The sequence below is a fragment of the Gavialis gangeticus genome, unplaced genomic scaffold (genome assembly GCF_001723915.1).
Source record: "Gavialis gangeticus isolate Ggan-Ray unplaced genomic scaffold, GavGan_comp1, whole genome shotgun sequence".
NCBI classification, from domain to species: domain Eukaryota; kingdom Metazoa; phylum Chordata; order Crocodylia; family Gavialidae; genus Gavialis; species Gavialis gangeticus.
The window spans coordinates 11,822,526-11,841,700 of record NW_017729007.1 but is presented as its reverse complement, the minus strand read 5'-3'; the positions used below and the strand labels follow the sequence as shown (position 1 = coordinate 11,841,700).

The following is a 19,175-nucleotide window of genomic DNA, read 5'->3' as shown; positions in this document are numbered from 1 at the left end:
CGGCTGGGCCCGCCGTGCCAGGTGACCCCCCCCGCGCCCCCAGTGCCCAGGCTGAGCCGCGCCCGCCCCGGCCGGGGGAGTCCGGCCGCCGCCGCTTATGCAACACATCATCGAGAACCACCCCGACATGGCCACGGCGCTGCTGGCGGGCGAGAAGCTGAAGGAGCTGATCCTGCCCGGGCAGCAGGATGAGCGGGCGGGCGCGCTGGCCGCGCTGCTGCTGCAGCTCAAGCTGGAGCTGCCCTTCGACCGCGTGGTCACCATCGGCACCGTGCTTGTCCCCATCCTGCTCGTCACGCTCGTCTTCACCAAGAACTTCGCCGGTAAGCACAGCGCGGCCCGCCCGGCCCGGCCCGGCCCGGCTCGGGGGAGGTGGGTACCCGGCGGCCCCGGGCTCCAGCGTGGCTCCCTCCCGGCCACACGCCCAAGGCCCCCTGGGCAGCTTGGCGTAGCCCCCCATCTCTGCCGCCCGCGACCGTGCCCTGCCGAGCCCCTCGGCCAACACGATCCGCCCCGTCCGGCTGCTGAGGGCTCCTTTAGACCCCTTCTCCCTCCCTGGAGTAGTGACCTTGCAAAGGACGCTAAGACCCCGTTAATTAATAGGCCCCGCATGAATAGAGGGACTGCCAGCTTCCAGTCTAGATGAAGCTACTGTTTTAAAAAGGAAGGGGCAGAAGAGACCAGAGCCATTGACTTCAATGAGCATTTTGGCTGGGGAGTAGGAGCCAGCCCTTATCCTCCTGTGAGTTTTATTGATTTTTTTTTCCCCTGATGGGAGAGTGCAAAGCCGGGTGTGAAGGGCCAGGCACTTGCAGAATTATGTTTTGTTTTTTTTAATGGAAGATAATTTTATAAGCCATAATGTCTTCTGGTTACCTCTGTATTCTTCCTGCTTGTAAGCTCTGGATTTGCAGGCTTGATTAGTGATTGTTACTGCATTGAAGTGGTGTGATATTTTGGGTGTCCAACTTCAGACACCTTCAGAGGACCTCAGGGCATCCTCTGACAAGTAGGCCCTTTACAGTGACTGGGTTTCAGAAGCCAGCATCACTAGTACCTTTTGAAAATCTTCATGCAGCTTGAAGGCTAGAGGGAAAGGAAAAAACCCAACCCTGAAGAAGAGAGGAGCCCAACTTGCAGTTCTGTGAGAGATCTGCAGGTCTTGGGTCTTGTGGGTGTGGAGGCAATCTTTGGGGGACAAAGGGGTAAGGGTGGGGCAACATGAGCTTGCTCCTCTCCTATCAGCACTCTACTCGCATGCAAATAGCAGTGAGCCACCTCCTTGCCTCCAAATCCTGTCAGAGAGCCATGTGGCTATGGCAGAGGGAGGCTCAGGTCCACAGTGGATGGCCTTCAGTGTTCTTGTGAGTCTAACTAATCTGCTGATTTCAACCACCCCATGCTTTTGTTTTCCCTCCTGGCTCAAAATTTTTCTACCTTGAAAAGAAAATCTGCCCTTAACTCTGCAGTTTGAAGTTATTTTGCCCTCTGGATGGTTTGTGTGTGGGATGGTCCTAGAAGAGCCAAATGACTTTTTTGTGTGCCAAAAACAAAATCATTGGAGCCAAGTCAGAATGTGTACGCTACGTTCATCTTTGATCACAAAGCAGTAGCTTATGATGAAAGTATAGATCTTAACTACAAAGAACATCCTTATATCATTTTGGGAAAATACAGAGCCATGTTTTTATCTGGGGTTTCTGAGACTCTCAAACCTATAGAATGAAAAAGAAAACTAAATGATGCTGCAGGTGAAAAAGAAGACAGTGAAAATAAACTTCAATACATGCTCCTTGTGGAGTTGACGTAATTAAATAGCATTTTTGTTGGGTGCCAAGTCAGGATCTGCCTCATCCTGTGGGGACTCAATCCTGCTCCCATTGAAGTAATGAGCAAAGCTCCCATTATTTTTAATGGAAGCTGGATCGTACCCTGGTATCTGTTACCAAGGATGTATTTACTCAGACTTCATTGCAAAATTAGATGCGTCCAGAGAGACTGTATGTTGTTTTGCCTTTACTAATGATGTTAGTCCTACTGAATGCATGCCTTGCTGCGAAGTGACATGTATTAATGCATTGCTCATGCTGGTATCAGGTGTCGCTTTTTTTCTTTCACTGACATTTTCTAAATCGAGTTATGCTCTTTGCTTTGGATGCTTCTCTTTACTTCCTTGAAAATTAGATAGTAGATGTGGAAAGTCCATGCTGGGTGATTTTTTTTTTTCCTGTGCCATAGCTGCTCCTGTGCTACAAAGGGTCTGCAGGTTCCCAAATTCTGCATTGTTCCCTTGCATGCATCTTGATAGTATTGTAGAATAAGAAAAGAGAACTAATGCTTCCTATGAATTGTGATTCCTGTAATAACTTCCACAGCAAGCCAGTGGCATCTGACTAAATGGAAAGGACCCAGTGAGACGGGTCTCTCCAGAGTCGGCCTCATCTTATGCCACAAATACTTGTAGAACACTTGGAACAAAGCGGTGCATGTAATCAAGAAGATATAACTGTGTTGTGAGCCAAACACAGTAGTTTCTTGTAACATTTAATTTAGTGTAGGAAGGGTGTGTGTGTCTAATATGGAGAGTGAATCTGAGCCCCAGAGACCCCTTCGCATCCCCTTTATTCCTATATTCATGACCTCACATGCAGTAAATAGGACCTAAAGCCTTTATGCAACCTAGTGATAACAATGCACCAAAACAACTATTTGACTGGGCAGCTGGCTCATGCAGTAGAAGTGATCTGCAAAAAGGAATATAGGAATAAAACCTAGGTTTCTCAGTATTCACACTATTTCTTTTGGTATAGGAAATGAATACAGAGAATCACAGGTCTATGTTAGATTAAAAGACAAATCACTATTGTCATGACATTTTATGATAATGAAGGTTAAAAGGAAATAATCTCTTGGCAATCTGAAATTGTGTGAGCCATAGCATAATTTATTGTGAACTGTAGTTCTTTTAAGGGTAGAGAAAATTCTTCTATATTTTAATATTACTGTTTTCATTTCATGAGCTAAATAATAGCTTTAGGTTAGAATTTTTGCTAGCTATTTACATAGTTTATTTTTCACTTGTACTAATATCTGAGTGCTTTTATCTTTACATCATTGAGAAATAAGAATACTATTTACCATTTTAATCATTGTATTAGCATATAAAGAAAGATGCAGTAGTTTAGCAGGCACTGACATAAATTGTATGCTAATTAGCTTACCAGAACAAAATGTAGGTAAGCCTCATACCTCATGAACAGGTTTCAGTATGAAGGAGTATTTTTATTTTTAAAGAAGTATCTATATTGTCACTCTGTGAACTGTGACTTTGTATCAGGCAGAGACTGCCATCTTGGTTTGATTTTGCAGATACAAGAAGCTGTAATGAAAGCAAGGCTTTTGAGGGCTTAAATAATAATTTCCCCAAGCTTTAGTGCTAGATGGCAGGGCATCTGAGATGAAAGTCACCTCTGTGCAGAGTGGCAGGACAGTACCTATGTACATTTTCTATATGCTCTTGAGAATTACATTCCGGCCCTATTGAAGTTTCTGGGAATTTTGCTGTCAACTTCACTGAGACTAGAATTTTACTCAAAAGGTTAAGGTTGGGAGTTCAGTGAGGTATAGCTCCTGCACTGGTTTTGTGAAGTGGAGCAAAATTCATCCTTGGTTTATGTTCCTCAGGGCATGTTTCAGGAGAGACATGCAGAGCCTTTTGATCATATCTGGTATCATTTACATTTTAGTTGATGACCTTCTCAAGTATTAATTTTTTTCCCCAAACAAATTATAATGATTCCTAGAAAGCAGTCTCCCTGAAATGTCAGTAAAATGGATATATATGGCACAAGATCACTATAGTGATAATACAAAGGCCTCCAAGAAAGATAGCTCTTAAAGTACAAAACTTTTTGGAAGCTCAAGAGAGAAGTGAGAACCATCTGAGCCCTCTCCCCCTTCTATGAAACTCATCCTTTCCATTCCAAGCATATGAAAAGATTAGATTTCACACAGAATCTGACTTTGCCCCTATACAAGTGAGCAGGCACCTTCCTTTGACTTCAGTGGGCATATGACTGGGCCTATTATTTTGAAGATTTGTCTTCTAAAATTGCAAAGCATTCCGCGGTAAGGGAGCGAGTGGGGCTGGAGGAGGGGTAGATGCTGCCCAGCCGGGGCAGGGCATGTGACAGAGCCATGAGCTGTTTGGGGGCTCCTGAGTGCTGCTGCCACCCAGCCCGAGCACAGTCCCAGCCCAACCTCCCCCTCCCCACTCCTGCCGGGAAGAGCCCGGCACTGCCCCAGCCTGCCCTCATCCTGCGCACAGATCCAGGAGGGGCACACGCCCCCATGGCTCCCCTAAGGGTGAGTGCAGCAATGGGAGCTGCTCTCTACCCCTCCTCATGCCACCCAGATAAGCCGCTCATGGCACCATCCCCCGCCCCAGCTGCGCAGCGCCTGCGCCAGCCCCCCTCCTCCCTCACTGTGAGGGCCTCAATCTGCCCCCACACCTCCCTTCCCTCCCCACACCCCTCCCCCACAACAGACTTATCAGCCAGATGCTGATTTCCAAGCTGCCATGCTGTATATTGGCATTCGGATCAATATCAGTCGATATGGATTGTTCATAATCGGTATCGGCCCAAAAAGTCTTTATCAGTGCATCCCTAGAAATACATCTTGTATCTGATAATTTTTTCATCCTTCCATCCACCTCTGAATTTAGCCATGGAACCAGCTGACCCATACCTCAACCCCAAGTAGGATATGCTTAGTAAATAGTTACATGCCCAGAGGACAATTTCTACAAAATACTTTATCCTTAGGTCAGTTTGCTTTGTGACCAACTTCAGTGTTAAAAGAGAGGGCTACAAAGTTGCTTTTGAATAAAGCTAGTTACAGTGGGCATGCCTACACATGCAATTAATGTGAAGCAATAAATTCTGGAGCTTATTGCTCCAGGCTATGCCGTTTGAACATGCACCCAGGATCACAGTGTGTTGAGCCAGGTGGGATCAGTCCTGGCTGGCAGAGACCCCGGGGGGTCAGTCTGCAAGCCCGAGGCTGTTCGACTCCAGTTCAGTATGTTATGGAGGGGCTGGCTAGGGCACAAGGGTCTTCCAGTGTGGGGCTAACTGACAGGGGCAGCATTTACACGTTTGTTGCTGTGGCGTAAAAAACTCTACAGCAGGATAGTACTTGTATTTAGTTCTTGTATTTAATTAGTACTTGTATTCAATTAGTTTACTCCAGCCTAATAGGGATGCACGTGTAGATGTCCCACATTTACTGCAAAGCTGGTTAGTCTACTCCCCAGTAAATGTTTCATGTAGACACACCCAGAAATGCCTAATACTCCCAGATGCTGCTAACCCACTTTTAAATGAAGAGAAATATGATCCTCTGTTACAGTCTTAGGTAGGGCGGTGCAAAATTTCACCAGGTGTTTTATTTTGAAGATGTTTTGAGCTCAAAACAGCAAATTCAAAATGAAACAATAGCCTTTGAAATGAAACAAGGGCAATCAAAACATTTTGAAAGTTTCTAAATATTTTGAGTTTTGAAGCTGGGGTTACTTGGCTTCAGTGCTGATCCCAGCTGGCATCCAGTGCAGATCTGGGGGCTGGGCCCCCCTCCCAGGAGGATTCTGGCACATCCCCCAGCCTCCTGGGGGTGTAGGCCCCTGGATCTGTGTGCCACATAACAGCATGCTGTTGCTGCTGGCTGGGACCAGCGGCAGCACCAATCTTCCTGGCGCTCAGCATGGGCTGCGCCCAGTGCTGGTCCTAGCCAGCAGCAGCAGCCACCTTGTCATCCGGCAGGTATATTGGGGACCCACCCACACCCCTGGGAGGGCTGCGGGGCTGTGCTGGACTCCTCTCAAAGGTCCGGGCCCCCGATCTGCCTGCTGCATCACAGGAAGCTGCTGCTGCCCCCGGACCCGGCACTGGGCGCAACCTGTACCCAGTGCCGGGAAGACTGGTACTGCTGCTGGCCCCAGGCAGCAGAACCAGCCTCCTGTCATCTAGCAGGCAGATCAGGGACCCGCATCCCTGGGAGGAGTCCAGCACAGCCCCTGCAGCCCTCGTGGGGGTATGGGTGGGCTCACATTTCACCGTTTATACAGCTGCACGTGTCGCAGCACATTGCAGATTAATAGAGTCTTCTCCAAAGTGGCAGATCTCCAGCGTATCAGGGGACCAAAAATCTGTAAAATTCCCATGGTTGACTTGTATAATTTTATTTTTGCAAAGTGGTTTAAATATTTATTAAGTAATATTCCACTGCGTGGGTGAGGCCCAGCATCAACATTCTCATTTGTGTCCATGAGAGATTTGCTGATTGAGGGAAAAGCAGGCCTCAAAATGGAATGCTTTCTAGTTTGTTATACTCCACTTTCGATTGTCAAGGCATTGAAATATTTCATTTCCAGTCTTTCAAAGAAATCTTTAGGATGGATGAGGTCAATTTTCACGTGCTGCCAAGTCACATCAGTTTTCATAAAACATAATATCCAGTGCTTTTTCATCACAGTGAATGATTGTTTTCATGTTGCAGGCAACTATTAAATATCAATTTTCCCCCTCAAAAGCTGTAAAATACTTCTAATAAAGCAGAAAGTTGGCAGTCACTTGATTTACATTTTAGTCAAAAAGCCAAGTTTTGGCATTAGTTTTTTCTTTATTAAATTAAAAAGCAGTTCCTTCAATATATCAAAAATTGCTCACAAATACTGTATTTCTATGTCTCTTAGCAGTTACGTAGCTCAGCCCTCTACTACCCTTCTGCTACACAATTCTCATGAGGAAATAATGGAAGGAGACAGTAAGTTAAATGACCAATGAGTCAGTTCAAGTTTTATGTTTTAATTCCTGATTTGTAATCATTTCTGCATAAATTATGCTTATTTTACTGTGTAGTGCAGTATATGCATGAGTTCAGTGTCTCTTTATGCATCTCATTATCTACAATATGTTTTAAGTAGTGTATGTTGAGGATTTATTTAATAAATAATGAAGTTTTATTTGGTATCTCTGATCAACTTTTCCTACTCACGTTTTTGCTTCCAGATGTGGGCAGTGTATGTTACACCCACACAGTTATGCATAGAGTGGCTTTCAAGAAGTATTTATTTTCAGAATTTCTCTCTGACTGCACTTGGAGCAGCATATAACAGTACAGTGGAAGAGAGGTTTTTTTATTTTTATATTGTATTGTTAAGAATACTGTGCCAGATTCTGTCATGGGTACATGGAGGCATAACTTAGGGGTAGAAATTGGCACCTAGGGTGACATTCACTCCCATACAAAAGAATTGTATAAGCACTTCAGCACTATTTAAGGCCTAACTGTTATTAGACTGGACCCTTATTCTGCAAACAGGATGAAATGAAGAGTAATGGATTTAAGCGCATGCTTAAGTGCTTTGTAGAATAAGACCATTATGGAGAATGTAGATGGTAAAAGCCTGCACAAGGCTGCTTTTACTCCTCTGGTTTGGAAGGATGAGTGGGGAACTTTTTATCTAAGACCTAAAAATAATTTTTGACTTATAGACAGATGCAAGACAGCTTTATTCAGCAAGAAGTGCATAATTCTCTAGCTGAATTCTTCATTAAATTAAAACTAAATCCAAGGAACTGATTGAAGCTTATATTCTGTAACCATCCTAGTGCAATTTCCAGAGGCTCTGTACACATCTACCCTTGGTTCCATATTTTAGAAAATTCATCCTGTCTTCTTGTCTTGAGATCCCTCTCTGTGTAGTTCACAACTTCATCCTTTCAAATGTCTTGCACACAATGAAGACCAGAGGTGAGTGAGATTTAGATGAACACACACCTAGAGCCAGTTGAAAGAATTCTCATGGATAACCTACATTATTCATTTATCTCAGCGCTAGCTTCTTCCTTAATCAAAAGGAAAACTGGGGTTTAAGTACCGTTACACTTAGGATGCAAGTGCTAGGAAAGTGGTTGCATTTTTTTAAAGCAACCCAAGGAGGCTTGATACCTTTTTCCTATTAGCTTTAATTGGAATTGGGCATCTATATCCATAGGCCAAGGGTGGCCAGAGTTAATTACCCTGGGAACCACATCTGATCCTCCACTGACGTTCAAGAGCCAGGGTGGGGGGCAGGGAAGAAAGGGTGCTGAACAACCTGGAGTGTAGATGACACCCCTCTGCACCACTGAGACTCTTCAGTTTTCCCCATGGGGAACATGCCCCAGGGTAAGCAATATGGCTACAGCCCCCAGCCCAGCACCTGATCTGGCAGTCCCAGAGGGAGAGAAAGGGAGGAGGGCAGGCTCAGGGCACGCTCCCCAGGGAAAGCCGGAGCGGTGGGAGGTGCTGGGCTGCACTGTCCTCTGGAGCTGAGAAGTGGGCAGGGCCTTGGCCAATTTCTGGAGAGGCACAAGTACTGTGCCGGCAAGCTGCATGCAGCTCACAAGCTGTGGTTTGGCCACCGTAGCCATAGACCCTAATAAAACTCAACTTTAAAAAGGTTTAAAGCTTTAAAAAGATTTCTTTCTCACAGACATACTACATTGGTAAACTGTGAGAGCAGCACTGCACCCAGGCTCTTGTTAAGTACTTGTCATTCATATGGCACAGTTGCTACTCCTGGGGCACATCAAGTGCAGAGCCATTTATGTGTATGTGTAAGTAAATATTTCCAAGCCATTTAGGGGGTTGAGATGCCTTGCAGGATCCAGTGATATGAAGATACCAGTTTGGAAGGGATACCAGAGCCTTTTCCTAAAGCATAGAGCGGAAGCAGTGAGCAGAACAGATCAGGAGGGTGAAAAGCTATCCCCAGTGGAACTGTGTTGCCCTTAGTGCATCTCTTTGTTGTGCTTATGCTGTGATCATAGCACAGCTTTAGCGTGTTGCAAAAGCAGTCTCTGTACATCTGCAGTGGCTAGTTTTGTGGAAGTCACTAGTCCGGACATTTCTAGGTGTTCTTTTCAACAGTGATGAGAAAAAAAAACCCTACTCAAAAGAATTAAAATAATTTACCCACCTTAGGAGCTTATTATATGTAGGGATCTACTTGATTCTCAATTTCACAATTTTCACAGAACCAGCAAAAAGGCAGTTTCCACAGTCACCATGAAAACTGGTGTTCCCCACAGTTTTGTGTGGAATCAGGGTGGGGGAAAAAACCCTTATTAAATATAAAATACTGGCTCCCCAGTGGGAGACAGCAGCTGCTGCGACCCAACCTCACAGCCTGCTTGGGGGGAAGCTGCTGGCAGGCGTAGGAATAGCCAAGATGACAGCTGTGCCACCCCTCCCACCCCACCCCCCACTGCTTATTGGCAGAGAGGCCTACATTTTGCATGGTCCTGCCCCTCTCCACCAATCAACAGTGAGGGGCAGGGCTGCATGAAGGACAATCCTCTCTACCAGCCAGCAGTGTGGGGAAGCTCACCGTGAAAAGACCGTGAAAATGGTGCTGGGCACTGCAAGCTGCCTGTGATTTTTACTTTCCCTCTGCACACTAAGTAAATCCCTAATTATATGTCATATTTCTTTTTCTAAATGGAAAGTATTCTTGAGTTATGCTGTGACAAAAACCCAACTTTTATACTTACATTCTCCATAAATGACAATAAATAATGCAGTACAATCAAATCTCATGTTTCACATAATTTTTCACACTTGATTCTGCTTGAACTGTGAAGCCAGCATGGCCTGCATATAACAAGTTGTACTTGCTGTGTCATAGGTTCCTGCACAATCCCAATTTATTTATAGGCATTCCTGTGGCAGGCATGTGGTTGCTTTGGGGTTTCCATCATTGAAGGAATTTTTTAATTGGCAAAGATTTATTTTATTGATTTCATTTTTCTTAATTTCAGGAAATAGTTTTTTTTCCTTGTTAGGTAAAATTCACACCCTGCAAAAGGCCTGTGTCCTGCTGAAGCCCTCAGATGACGGCTCGACTTGGAAGTAGATACTTCACTAGTCTCTTCCTTGGGTCTTTTGTGGGTGAATTTCTCCTGTTAAATTCTGAGTATTGATTTTTCTTCCAAAATATCAGCTCTGGTTCTAAACTAATTGAAATTGTCCCTTTAATTTTAATATCATGGGAAGCAACATTATATGAAGAAATGTACATGTGAGAATGAATGTAACCAGTGTCTCTTCTGCCCAGTGGTCTCTTTTTTCTCCATGAGTTCTATATAGCAGAGGAGGAAATGACTGAAATGAGATTTAGTAGTACATCATCATGGAATATATATGTACAATTATGTTATCACCATCCAACCTGGACATCACACATTGCATGATAGCTCATTATTGAGAAAATGTCACCCCATAAAGCAGCCTAAGTATTTCTGGCACTCCCTACAGCAAGTTGTCATTCTGAACTAACCCTATCAACCAGACCTTTTATTTTTCAATGAGGACCCAGATGTAGGTATTTCTCTTCCCTGAGTTAAGGTGACTACACTGGGGGAGGTCTTAAAAGGCACTATTCAGGCCTTTCAGCCTTAGCCCACTGGTAAGTGAATTTTAGCAAGCACTGTATAGTTAATTTCAGAAAAAAAAAGTGATGCCTGTGATATATGGTTAATATTTTTGTGCAAATATACACATCTGTTTGGGAGGCTTTAATTTATAATTGCATGTAATATAAGGTTATTTTGTGTAGATTGGACATGTATGCAAATACAGCAGCAGCATAACAAGGGAAAGCTTCCATATTTATAAATATGGGGCCTCTTTCTGAAGCCTTTATTTTGCAGTTACACACATGGGTAGTCTAATAGCTAGTAATCATGAGAGCTACTTATGACATCCTACCTATCTTGGGTAAGGTGTGTAGAATTAGGGGCATTATTAACAATCAGGTAGTCCCTTTTCTTGGTTTTATTTAACAGATTCTTTTTAAACAGGCACACTGGATCCAGAGAAAGGGAACTAGAGATCTATACCTAGCCTTGTTCATCATGGGGATATTGCGCCTCAGAAAGACAAACTGAACCATCAGGCATGAAGTCCTTATTCAAACTGAAAAAAATATTTTTCAGTAGAGGTAATTTTTTTAAATTTTATTAATAATAAAAGAATGTTAGTGACAATAATACTTAATGCTTACAGAGCTCAGAGCTTGATCCTACCAACACTTACACGTTTAATTTTACTAATGTAAGTGGACCCATTGAATTAAATAAGTCTACCTGTGTAAGTAATGGTAAGGAAGTGCATTGTACAGCACTAATTTTACAACTGTTCTTCCAGTATACTCATTGAAATTTTGAGATCAGTGAAGTCAATGGAAGTTTTTCATTAACATCAGTGGAACCTAGATTACACCCAGAATTTGTGTAAATGTTATCTTAAATAATAGAATTATGTATAATTTCTATGCATATTACTAATAGGTATGGAAGATCTGATGACTGGTTAAGTAGTATATCTTTTCTTTAGACTAAATTTTTAACTTGAGTAACGTAAATATTTTTTTTCCAGAGAGAAGAGGATCCAGAGCCTTTTTCTCTTTTTCCTTTGAAAGTTATTTAAAAGCCCCCAAATAAATTAGTTTGTTTCTTAAAAATAAAATATTCTTGTTACACACATTCTTGTGCTTTTGTTCCTGAGTTATGTACGCAGGGTGTATGGGACATGCGTCTGTTTGCGTACAGATATGTCCATGCTGTGAAGTATTGTGGGTTATTCTCTGTGTCCTCCTTGGGATTCTATTTTAGACTGATAGTGTACAACAGTGGGCTCTAGTAGCTAAATTCCTAGAGTCCGGTTTACCTGTTAGAAACCTGTGTTTCAAGAACCAAAACTCCTATTTTTCAATGTTACCTAATGCATATGTATAATGAACACTGTCTTTAAAACCCCGGTTCTTTACAGTATTTCTTAAAGTCTAAGGGATTTGCATTGTGGAATATATTTATGTAGGATGGGTTTGACCCTGAAAGATTCTGAGCAATGTGGAGGTGCTGTGTTCCTTCACTTCTCACTGTGTGCAGCTCCTTGTTTCAACACACAGCCTTGAATCATTTTTTACACACACACACACACACACTAATTGTAAGTACATGAATGATTCCATTGGTTTCATGAATCTGTAGTTGTCTGACCTTGTCTAGACCTCAAACTCACTGTGCCCAATAGCAGCACCCTGAAATGCCCCACGCTTCTCCTTGCTTGCTAGTTTCCCAGTGCAAGCTGTGTAATCATGTCAACAGCAGAGAGAGGTGGCCACACTTCTTCTAGTTAGGGGATAGCATGCCCAGTACAATGGGTTCATAGATTGCCAATGTAGTAAGTTTGCAGTGTAGACATAGCCCAAGTTGTTGAATGGGCCTTAAAACAACTATCTGTACAAGCAACAGTAACTTTTGCTCAGTACTAGCCAGGACAAGAATATGTATCTTACTTTTACTTACTTTTAAATTATTTATTCCTACTTTCTTTGTTCCTTCTATCTTTTTGTTACAACTGATTGTTTGATCCCTTCCCCTATTATTGAGTCTTTGTTGAAGAATGCTGAATTCTTGCAAGTTTAATTGGACAATTATGATGGATGATTGTTTCTCAGGGTTCTGAAAAAAATGAATTTATACAAGGTATACATTTTTCATTAACAAGGTTTCTAGCCTACTTTTGTTGAATGCACTATTTTGGAGGTGTATGTCAAGTAAGTAGAAAAGGTTATTTGTCTTATGCAAACAGTGGTAGGTGAAAAGAAATATATTAATACTTTTCAGGATCTCCAAAATAGTACAGTTAATGTATTTTAAATATGTAAATTACTTTTGATTCTTGCTTATAACATTTTAGAAGCCTGAAATTGAAACACCTAAGGCTGCAGTCCTTCAAAGAGTAATGTAAGTGTTTAACTTCATGCACTATAGGTAATCCCATTGGCTTCAAAGGGACTAACCAGCATACAAAGTCAGCCCCATGCTTCAGTCACTCCAGAAGCAGAACCTAAATCCAGTGCTGATTCTTAAAAAATCGATGTTTATTATTATTTTTTGGTGGAAAAAAAAGAAATGCTGTTTATTTTAAGCAAAATTTTCTGTTTTGAAGAAATGTTTGTAAAACTATATGCATTTTGTGAGTGGATACAAGAACAATGGAAAAAGAATTGGGCCTGTCATCCTATACTTCTTAATATAGACAGAGAATTGGACTTAGACAAGTTTTGGCCTGAAAATCACCCTTTATGTTGATATAAACAGAGAACAGATGCATGCCAACATAAGTTCCTTGAATCTGGTGTAGAGGAAAATGAGTAGAATTATACCCATGTAAGTGGAATACATTCATAGCTATCCAAGAGTAACCATTTTTTCTTATGCCACTGATTCTCAACCAGGGTGCTATGGCACACTGGTCTGCCTTGACATCCTTTCAAGGGTGTCACAAGGTGCCATACAATGTTAGATGTGCAAGTGTGATTCACAAGATAAACCCAGAGACTTCAAATAGGAATCTATAGTGTTAAAACCTTTTGTGCTATTGTGATCTTTCTGAGTTCTTTGTACAGAAGAATTGCTCTTCTACTTTTCTATAGTCAAAAAATGAACAAAAACTAGAGGTGACAGTTTCCAAGCAATGTCTCGAGTCTGAAAAGGTTCAGAACCACTGTCTTAAGCAAACTGTGTCATTCTTTCCTGCCACCTCGTGGTAAAGTTTTGCAATAGTTCCTACTGTGAACCACTACTGGGTGATTGCCTTCTCATTAGAACTTTAAACAAAGTACTCAAGACTTTTTTCTTCCTCTCTCATTATTAGCTGTGTAGTGTTGCTAGTGCAAAATGGCCACTTTGTTACATTCTAGAAAAGGTTTCATTCAGCAGTGGATGAAGTGAGCCCTGTATAGTTGGGAGGCCATAAATAGGAGTTGCACACTTGGGATGAGTATAGGATATAACCTAGAGTTTGTATAGTGCGGTGGGTTCCACCAAGATGAAAGTAGCAGAATTTATTTTTAAAAGATGTACTATTTTTCTGTACTTTTAGCCTGACAAACACAGCTGTAAAAGATTTTTTTAAGTGGTTTAGTGGAACAATGCTACATGTATACATATAGGAATACAAAATTCTTTGCCAATTTAACTTTGCTGATGTATGACCAGAAACATTCAATGGTATCTGCCCAATTCTTCCTTACTTTGTTTATGTGCATGATCTCAGGACTTCCACAGTAACTTATGAGTAAAATGAGCAGGCTTTGACCCATCTTATGTCAGTTGAAAAGGTCAAGTGCACGGTGGTCAAGAGCAGCAGTGTTTCAAATTATTCATATTTCTGCAAGAAGTGTCAATGGAAACACCTACTAAAACTTAGCAGCTAGACTGTGCAATATTATATAATAAGGAGTTGCAGGAAGGTCCCACACAATGGCATTTTCAGTTATTTTGAAGGAACACTGCCCTCTGTGGCAGTGGGTTGCGTAGACAAAATCAAAGGCAGAATTTGTTCCTAGGTATAAAAAGTAGTTTTCTATTAGAACGATTGTGTTTAGCATTGTTTGCTGGCATGCAGTTGGTGAGATTGTATAGGTGGAACTGAGAGCAGACTTATAAATCTCTTAATGAGATTTTATACTAAATATGTACGGTGTAAGAGCTTGTTGTGGGCCATTACATTTAAATGCAAAAAGCTTTAGCTGCTGGCTGTATAATCCACCGCATAAGCTAGTGAATTGAAGTGGTAGGTACGTGGGTATTAGATGCAAATATACATATTTTTCGTGTCACTTATTGGGAATTGGCAAGAGATCTTTTGACCGTTGATAACCTTGCTGTTCCTTCTGTTTTAAGATGGTGAATTTCTACCACTCTTCCTGCCCATGAGTGCAGCCAGGAAAAAGCACAGAGGGATGGTGGTATCTGCACATTATCCATGCCTAGACAAATCTGCTGCTTATCTACATGACCAATTACATGACCATAGCAGGATCAGTTAATACACAGGGAGAGTCACCTCAGTCATTCCCAAAAAGCAGTATTTGAAAATCCCCCCTTCATCCAGTGTTCTTTTAAATGCATGTTCCTAAATGGACATGTAGGAACATGGTGCTTCATGCAATTACTCAGCTGATGTTTTTCACCACAGAGAGGACTGCATTTCCTGGTGGCTGGAGTAATTACTTGGAAAAAATGTTTCTGAAGTGCTTTGAAAATGTTAAGGCTAATACATAAAGCTATAAGCCCAAGTTACTGCATTACATGCGGTGGTCATCCCAGTGCTGAAGCTGCCATTATAACATTCTCATAGCCTTTTTTTGTAGGAATTATGTTTCTTACCTCTAAACAGAACTTTTTAAAACAGAATATGTGTTTCTGTGCCTCTTGAAAACTAAACCTGAGCAATTTCACCAAGTAGCCTGTTCCCTCACCATTATGACATATTAACTTTTGTTTTAAATGATAGCTGTAGGTGCCTGAAAATAAAACAGAACTAACTCCAGCAGTCTTCATTGTATTATCATTCTTTAATCCAGATACATACTATTGTTATCTTTCATAATTATCATTTATAAGAACTTGATTTTTCCTAATGAGTACATTTCAGAGAGAGGAGAATCAGGTCCATTTGTTGCCTCTGCTGTCATGACATGATTACGTATGTCTGTCTTGGTGACACATGGTCCATCAGCCCTGATGTTCTAAGTCTGGAAAGTAGATTAAGTCAAACTCATTCCTAAAATTGCTTCACTAAAACTAATGGCATTGCACTAAAGGGAACTTCTACACAAAAGTTTCAGAAAATATATTTACAAGAACTTTAGTGGGCTCTACACATAGTTTGTTCCTTGATGATAATATACTATGATAGATGATGAAATCATGTCCCCTATTGAAGTCAATGGCAAAGCTCCCAGTATGGAAAGCTTCAAAATGATTCATTTTGAAGTATTCTTTTCAAGTGAAGATCTCAGAATTAATTATAATATTATCATACTTTGTATTTTATGCGAGTAAGTAACATTTATTGCCATTTCTCACCACCACTTTGTTCCATGTTTCAATGTGTTACTCAAGGAAAAAAACCCTTACTAGGTCATCATGTTACCAAAAAGGAGTATATGCACATACATTCAGATGCTGCCAAAGCACATGCAAACCTTGGTTTTCTTTGCATAGCAAAGTATGTCGGGCAAGTTGTTTGTGTGCTACTGTAGAAAGGGTTAGATCAGTGAGAACCAAGCACTTTCGCAGGAGCGCTACAAATTAGTCTTGTAACCTCCCTGAGCACCAGTCCAATCCCCTTCCAATGCCTGATCTGCTGCTCTGTTTTCTGCTTCCTTACCAGCCTGCTGTTCTGCTTTCTGCCTCCTGCCCCATGCTTCCTGCCTGATCTGCTGCTCTGTTTTCTGATCCCTGCCTTATCTAGCATTTTGTTGCCTGTCCTCCTCCTCCCCTTCCCACCAAATCTGCCGCATGCCATCTCCAAAGGCTGCTTGTGCCAGTTCGGGCACTTGTGCTGCAGGTTGGTCACCTCCAGATTAGAGCATTTTTTCCATGTGCACCATGTGCTTTTCAACTCCTTAGATGGAATCCTTCTTCACTAAAGTGAAACGCATCAAGGAATCTGCTGGTTTTGAACAATTCCACACCCATCAAAATTTCCCCCAATGCCCACTGGCTCCAGTTTGAGTGCAGACAGTATGTTCATAATGGAAACAAGCTTGGTGTTTTGGGGACACTAAATTCAACAAATAAAATACATACTTAATGGGGGTCTTATTTTAGAGACTTCTTTTCAGAGTGCCTGTCAGAACTAAAAAAAAAAATACTCCATTTGCTATATTTGCCACACATGCAAACTGACAGGGATAAAACATAACTTGTCTCTTCTAAGACCATGTCTAGATGAAGTCTGCTGTTGACAAAACTCCATTAGGCTGTATAAAATGTTGTAATGTCAATGCTGCAAAATTTTTATTCGTAAATATTCACAGTATTAAGTACATTGTTAATAGGCAAGATGTTCCATTTGTTTGTCTCCATTTAAACCAGAAGTTATTTGGAGTAAATTTAACATAATACAACCATAAGTTTAACCTCTCTACTGTGTCCAACATTGAATTTATTAACAAAATTTTACAGGATTTGGCCCATTGCCTTCAGCTGCAACTAATTTGGTTTTATTTATAGGAAGGGGGAAGAATTCACCTAGACAGGTCCTATATTGTATTGCTTTGTTGAGGGAAGCCCTGTCATTCCAATATAATAATTGTGGCTTTTTTTTACTGTACAATTATTACAATTGCAATAATTGTACAGTAGGCAAGCCAGTCATTTAGCTTTTCAAAGTTCAGTGCATTCCAAGTAATATCCAGTACAATTTTTCTAATTTTTATGGACAGATTTAAATTTTTAGCTTCATTCTACCCTCTTCAGGCAGATAGTTTTTCCTGGGGGCATATAAGCATGAGCAATGCAGAGTATAGCTATCCAAGGTATTATGAACATGAGTATCATGTAGAGCTACAGTAAAGAAAAATTGATATAATTTGAAATACTTATTCTCCAGAGTTCCTTTTGTAGGTTAAATGCACAGCAGTGACTTTTCTCTCTGTTATGCAGAGGAGCCAATATACTGTTACACACCACACAACTTCACCCGCGACCAAGCCTTGTATGCCAGAGGATATTGTTGGACAGAACTAAAAGATGCCTTGCCAGGAGTTGATGCCAACCATTGGCCCTCCTTGTTTGAGCATAAGTTCCTTCCTTATGCACTGCTAGCTTTTGCTGGTATAATGTACATTCCAGCTCTTGGCTGGGAGTTTCTGGCCTCCACCAGACTGACTTCAGAGCTTAATTTTTTGCTTCAGGAGATTGATAACTGCTACCACCGTGCAGCAGAAGGGCGTGCACCAAAAATAGAGAAACAAATTCAGTCCAAAGGCCCAGGAATCACGGAGAGAGAGAAGAGAGAAATCATTGAGAATGCAGAGAAGGAAAAAAGCCCAGAGCAGAACTTGTTTGAAAAATACTTGGAAAGAAGAGGGAGAAGTAACTTTTTAGCTAAACTTTATCTTGCAAGACATTTATTTATAATATTTTTAAGCATTATACCCATCACATATTTATCCACCTACTATGCTACCCAGAAGCAAAATGAGTTTACGTGTGCACTAGGGGAACCTCCGGACAAAACAAGCAGCTCCAAATTGCACATCCGCGTGAACTGTAAACTGCCATCAGTCCAGCTCCAGCGTATAATTGCTGGAGTGGACATTGTCCTCCTCTGCTTTATGAACTTAATCATTCTTATCAACTTAATTCACCTCTTCATATTCCGCAAATCCAACTTCATATTTGATAAATTGAACAAGGTGGGGATAAAGACCAAAAAACAGTGGCAGAAGTCTCAATTTTGTGATATCAATATTCTAGCTATGTTTTGCAATGAAAATCGGGACCATATAAAATCACTGAACCGCCTGGATTTTATTACAAATGAAAGTGATCTGATGTATGACAATGTGGTACGGCAGTTGCTTGCAGCCTTGGCTCAGTCGAACCATGATGCTACACCAACGATGCGTGATTCAGGGATTCAAACGATAGATCCCAGTATTGATCCAGCAGACATTGATGCCAATGAACAGCTCATCATTAAGAGACCTAGAAAGAAAATGAAATGGATTCCAAGTAGCAATCCACTCCCTCAGCCATTCAAGGAGCAGTTAGCCATTATGAAGGTTGAAAACCACAAACCTGAAAAGCCTAAGCCAGTGCGCAGAAAAACAGCAACTGACAGTCTTATAGCTCCTCTGCTAGAGTCCACAGCAAAATCCTCACAGCAATCATCATCTCAGAAAACTGAGCCAAACACCATCTCTGGTGCAAATAATGAAAAAAAGCATACACGCCACTTTTCCCTGGACGTCCATCCATATATACTTAGTAGTAAAAAACCCAAACCAGAGATTCAAGCCATTGCCTCAATGCCTACATCCAATAGTCAAGAGGGTGGATTTTTAAACCAAGAAGAAAATGTCATAGTACATGTCACCTCTTCTCTCAAAGGTACAGTATGCTGTTTCAGTACCATTTCAGCAGTGACAAACCCAACAGGCCTTAAGTTGTTGTAAAAGGTTGAAATCCGTGATGATCAGATCTGTTTGTTCTCTCTTACTAGATTTCTAAATAGCCCATAATATAAAAGCAGGGAAGCCT

The 19,175-nt window shown here is 41.5% G+C and overlaps 1 protein-coding gene across 6 annotated transcripts in view; it reads left to right on the top strand.

Moving 5' to 3' along the window:
* Positions 1 to 40: 40 nt before the first annotated feature.
* PANX2 (pannexin 2) overlaps positions 41 to 19,175 on the top strand; it is a 27,830-nt gene continuing 8,695 nt past the window's right edge. The window contains exons 1-4 of one of the 6 annotated variants that reach the window (XR_002096029.1): positions 41 to 323; positions 6,755 to 6,825; positions 10,908 to 11,047; positions 11,485 to 11,589. Coding sequence is in view for 5 of the 6 variants with exons in the window: in XM_019509309.1 (XP_019364854.1) it covers positions 98 to 323; positions 17,574 to 19,025 (1,678 nt within the window). In the remaining variant the exon portion in view is untranslated. Of the gene's footprint in view, positions 324 to 6,754; positions 6,826 to 8,532; positions 11,048 to 11,484; positions 11,590 to 17,573; positions 19,026 to 19,175 lie in introns of those variants that run through there. The other 5 variants (XM_019509306.1, XM_019509304.1, XM_019509308.1 and 2 more) reach the window with 5 other exon arrangements.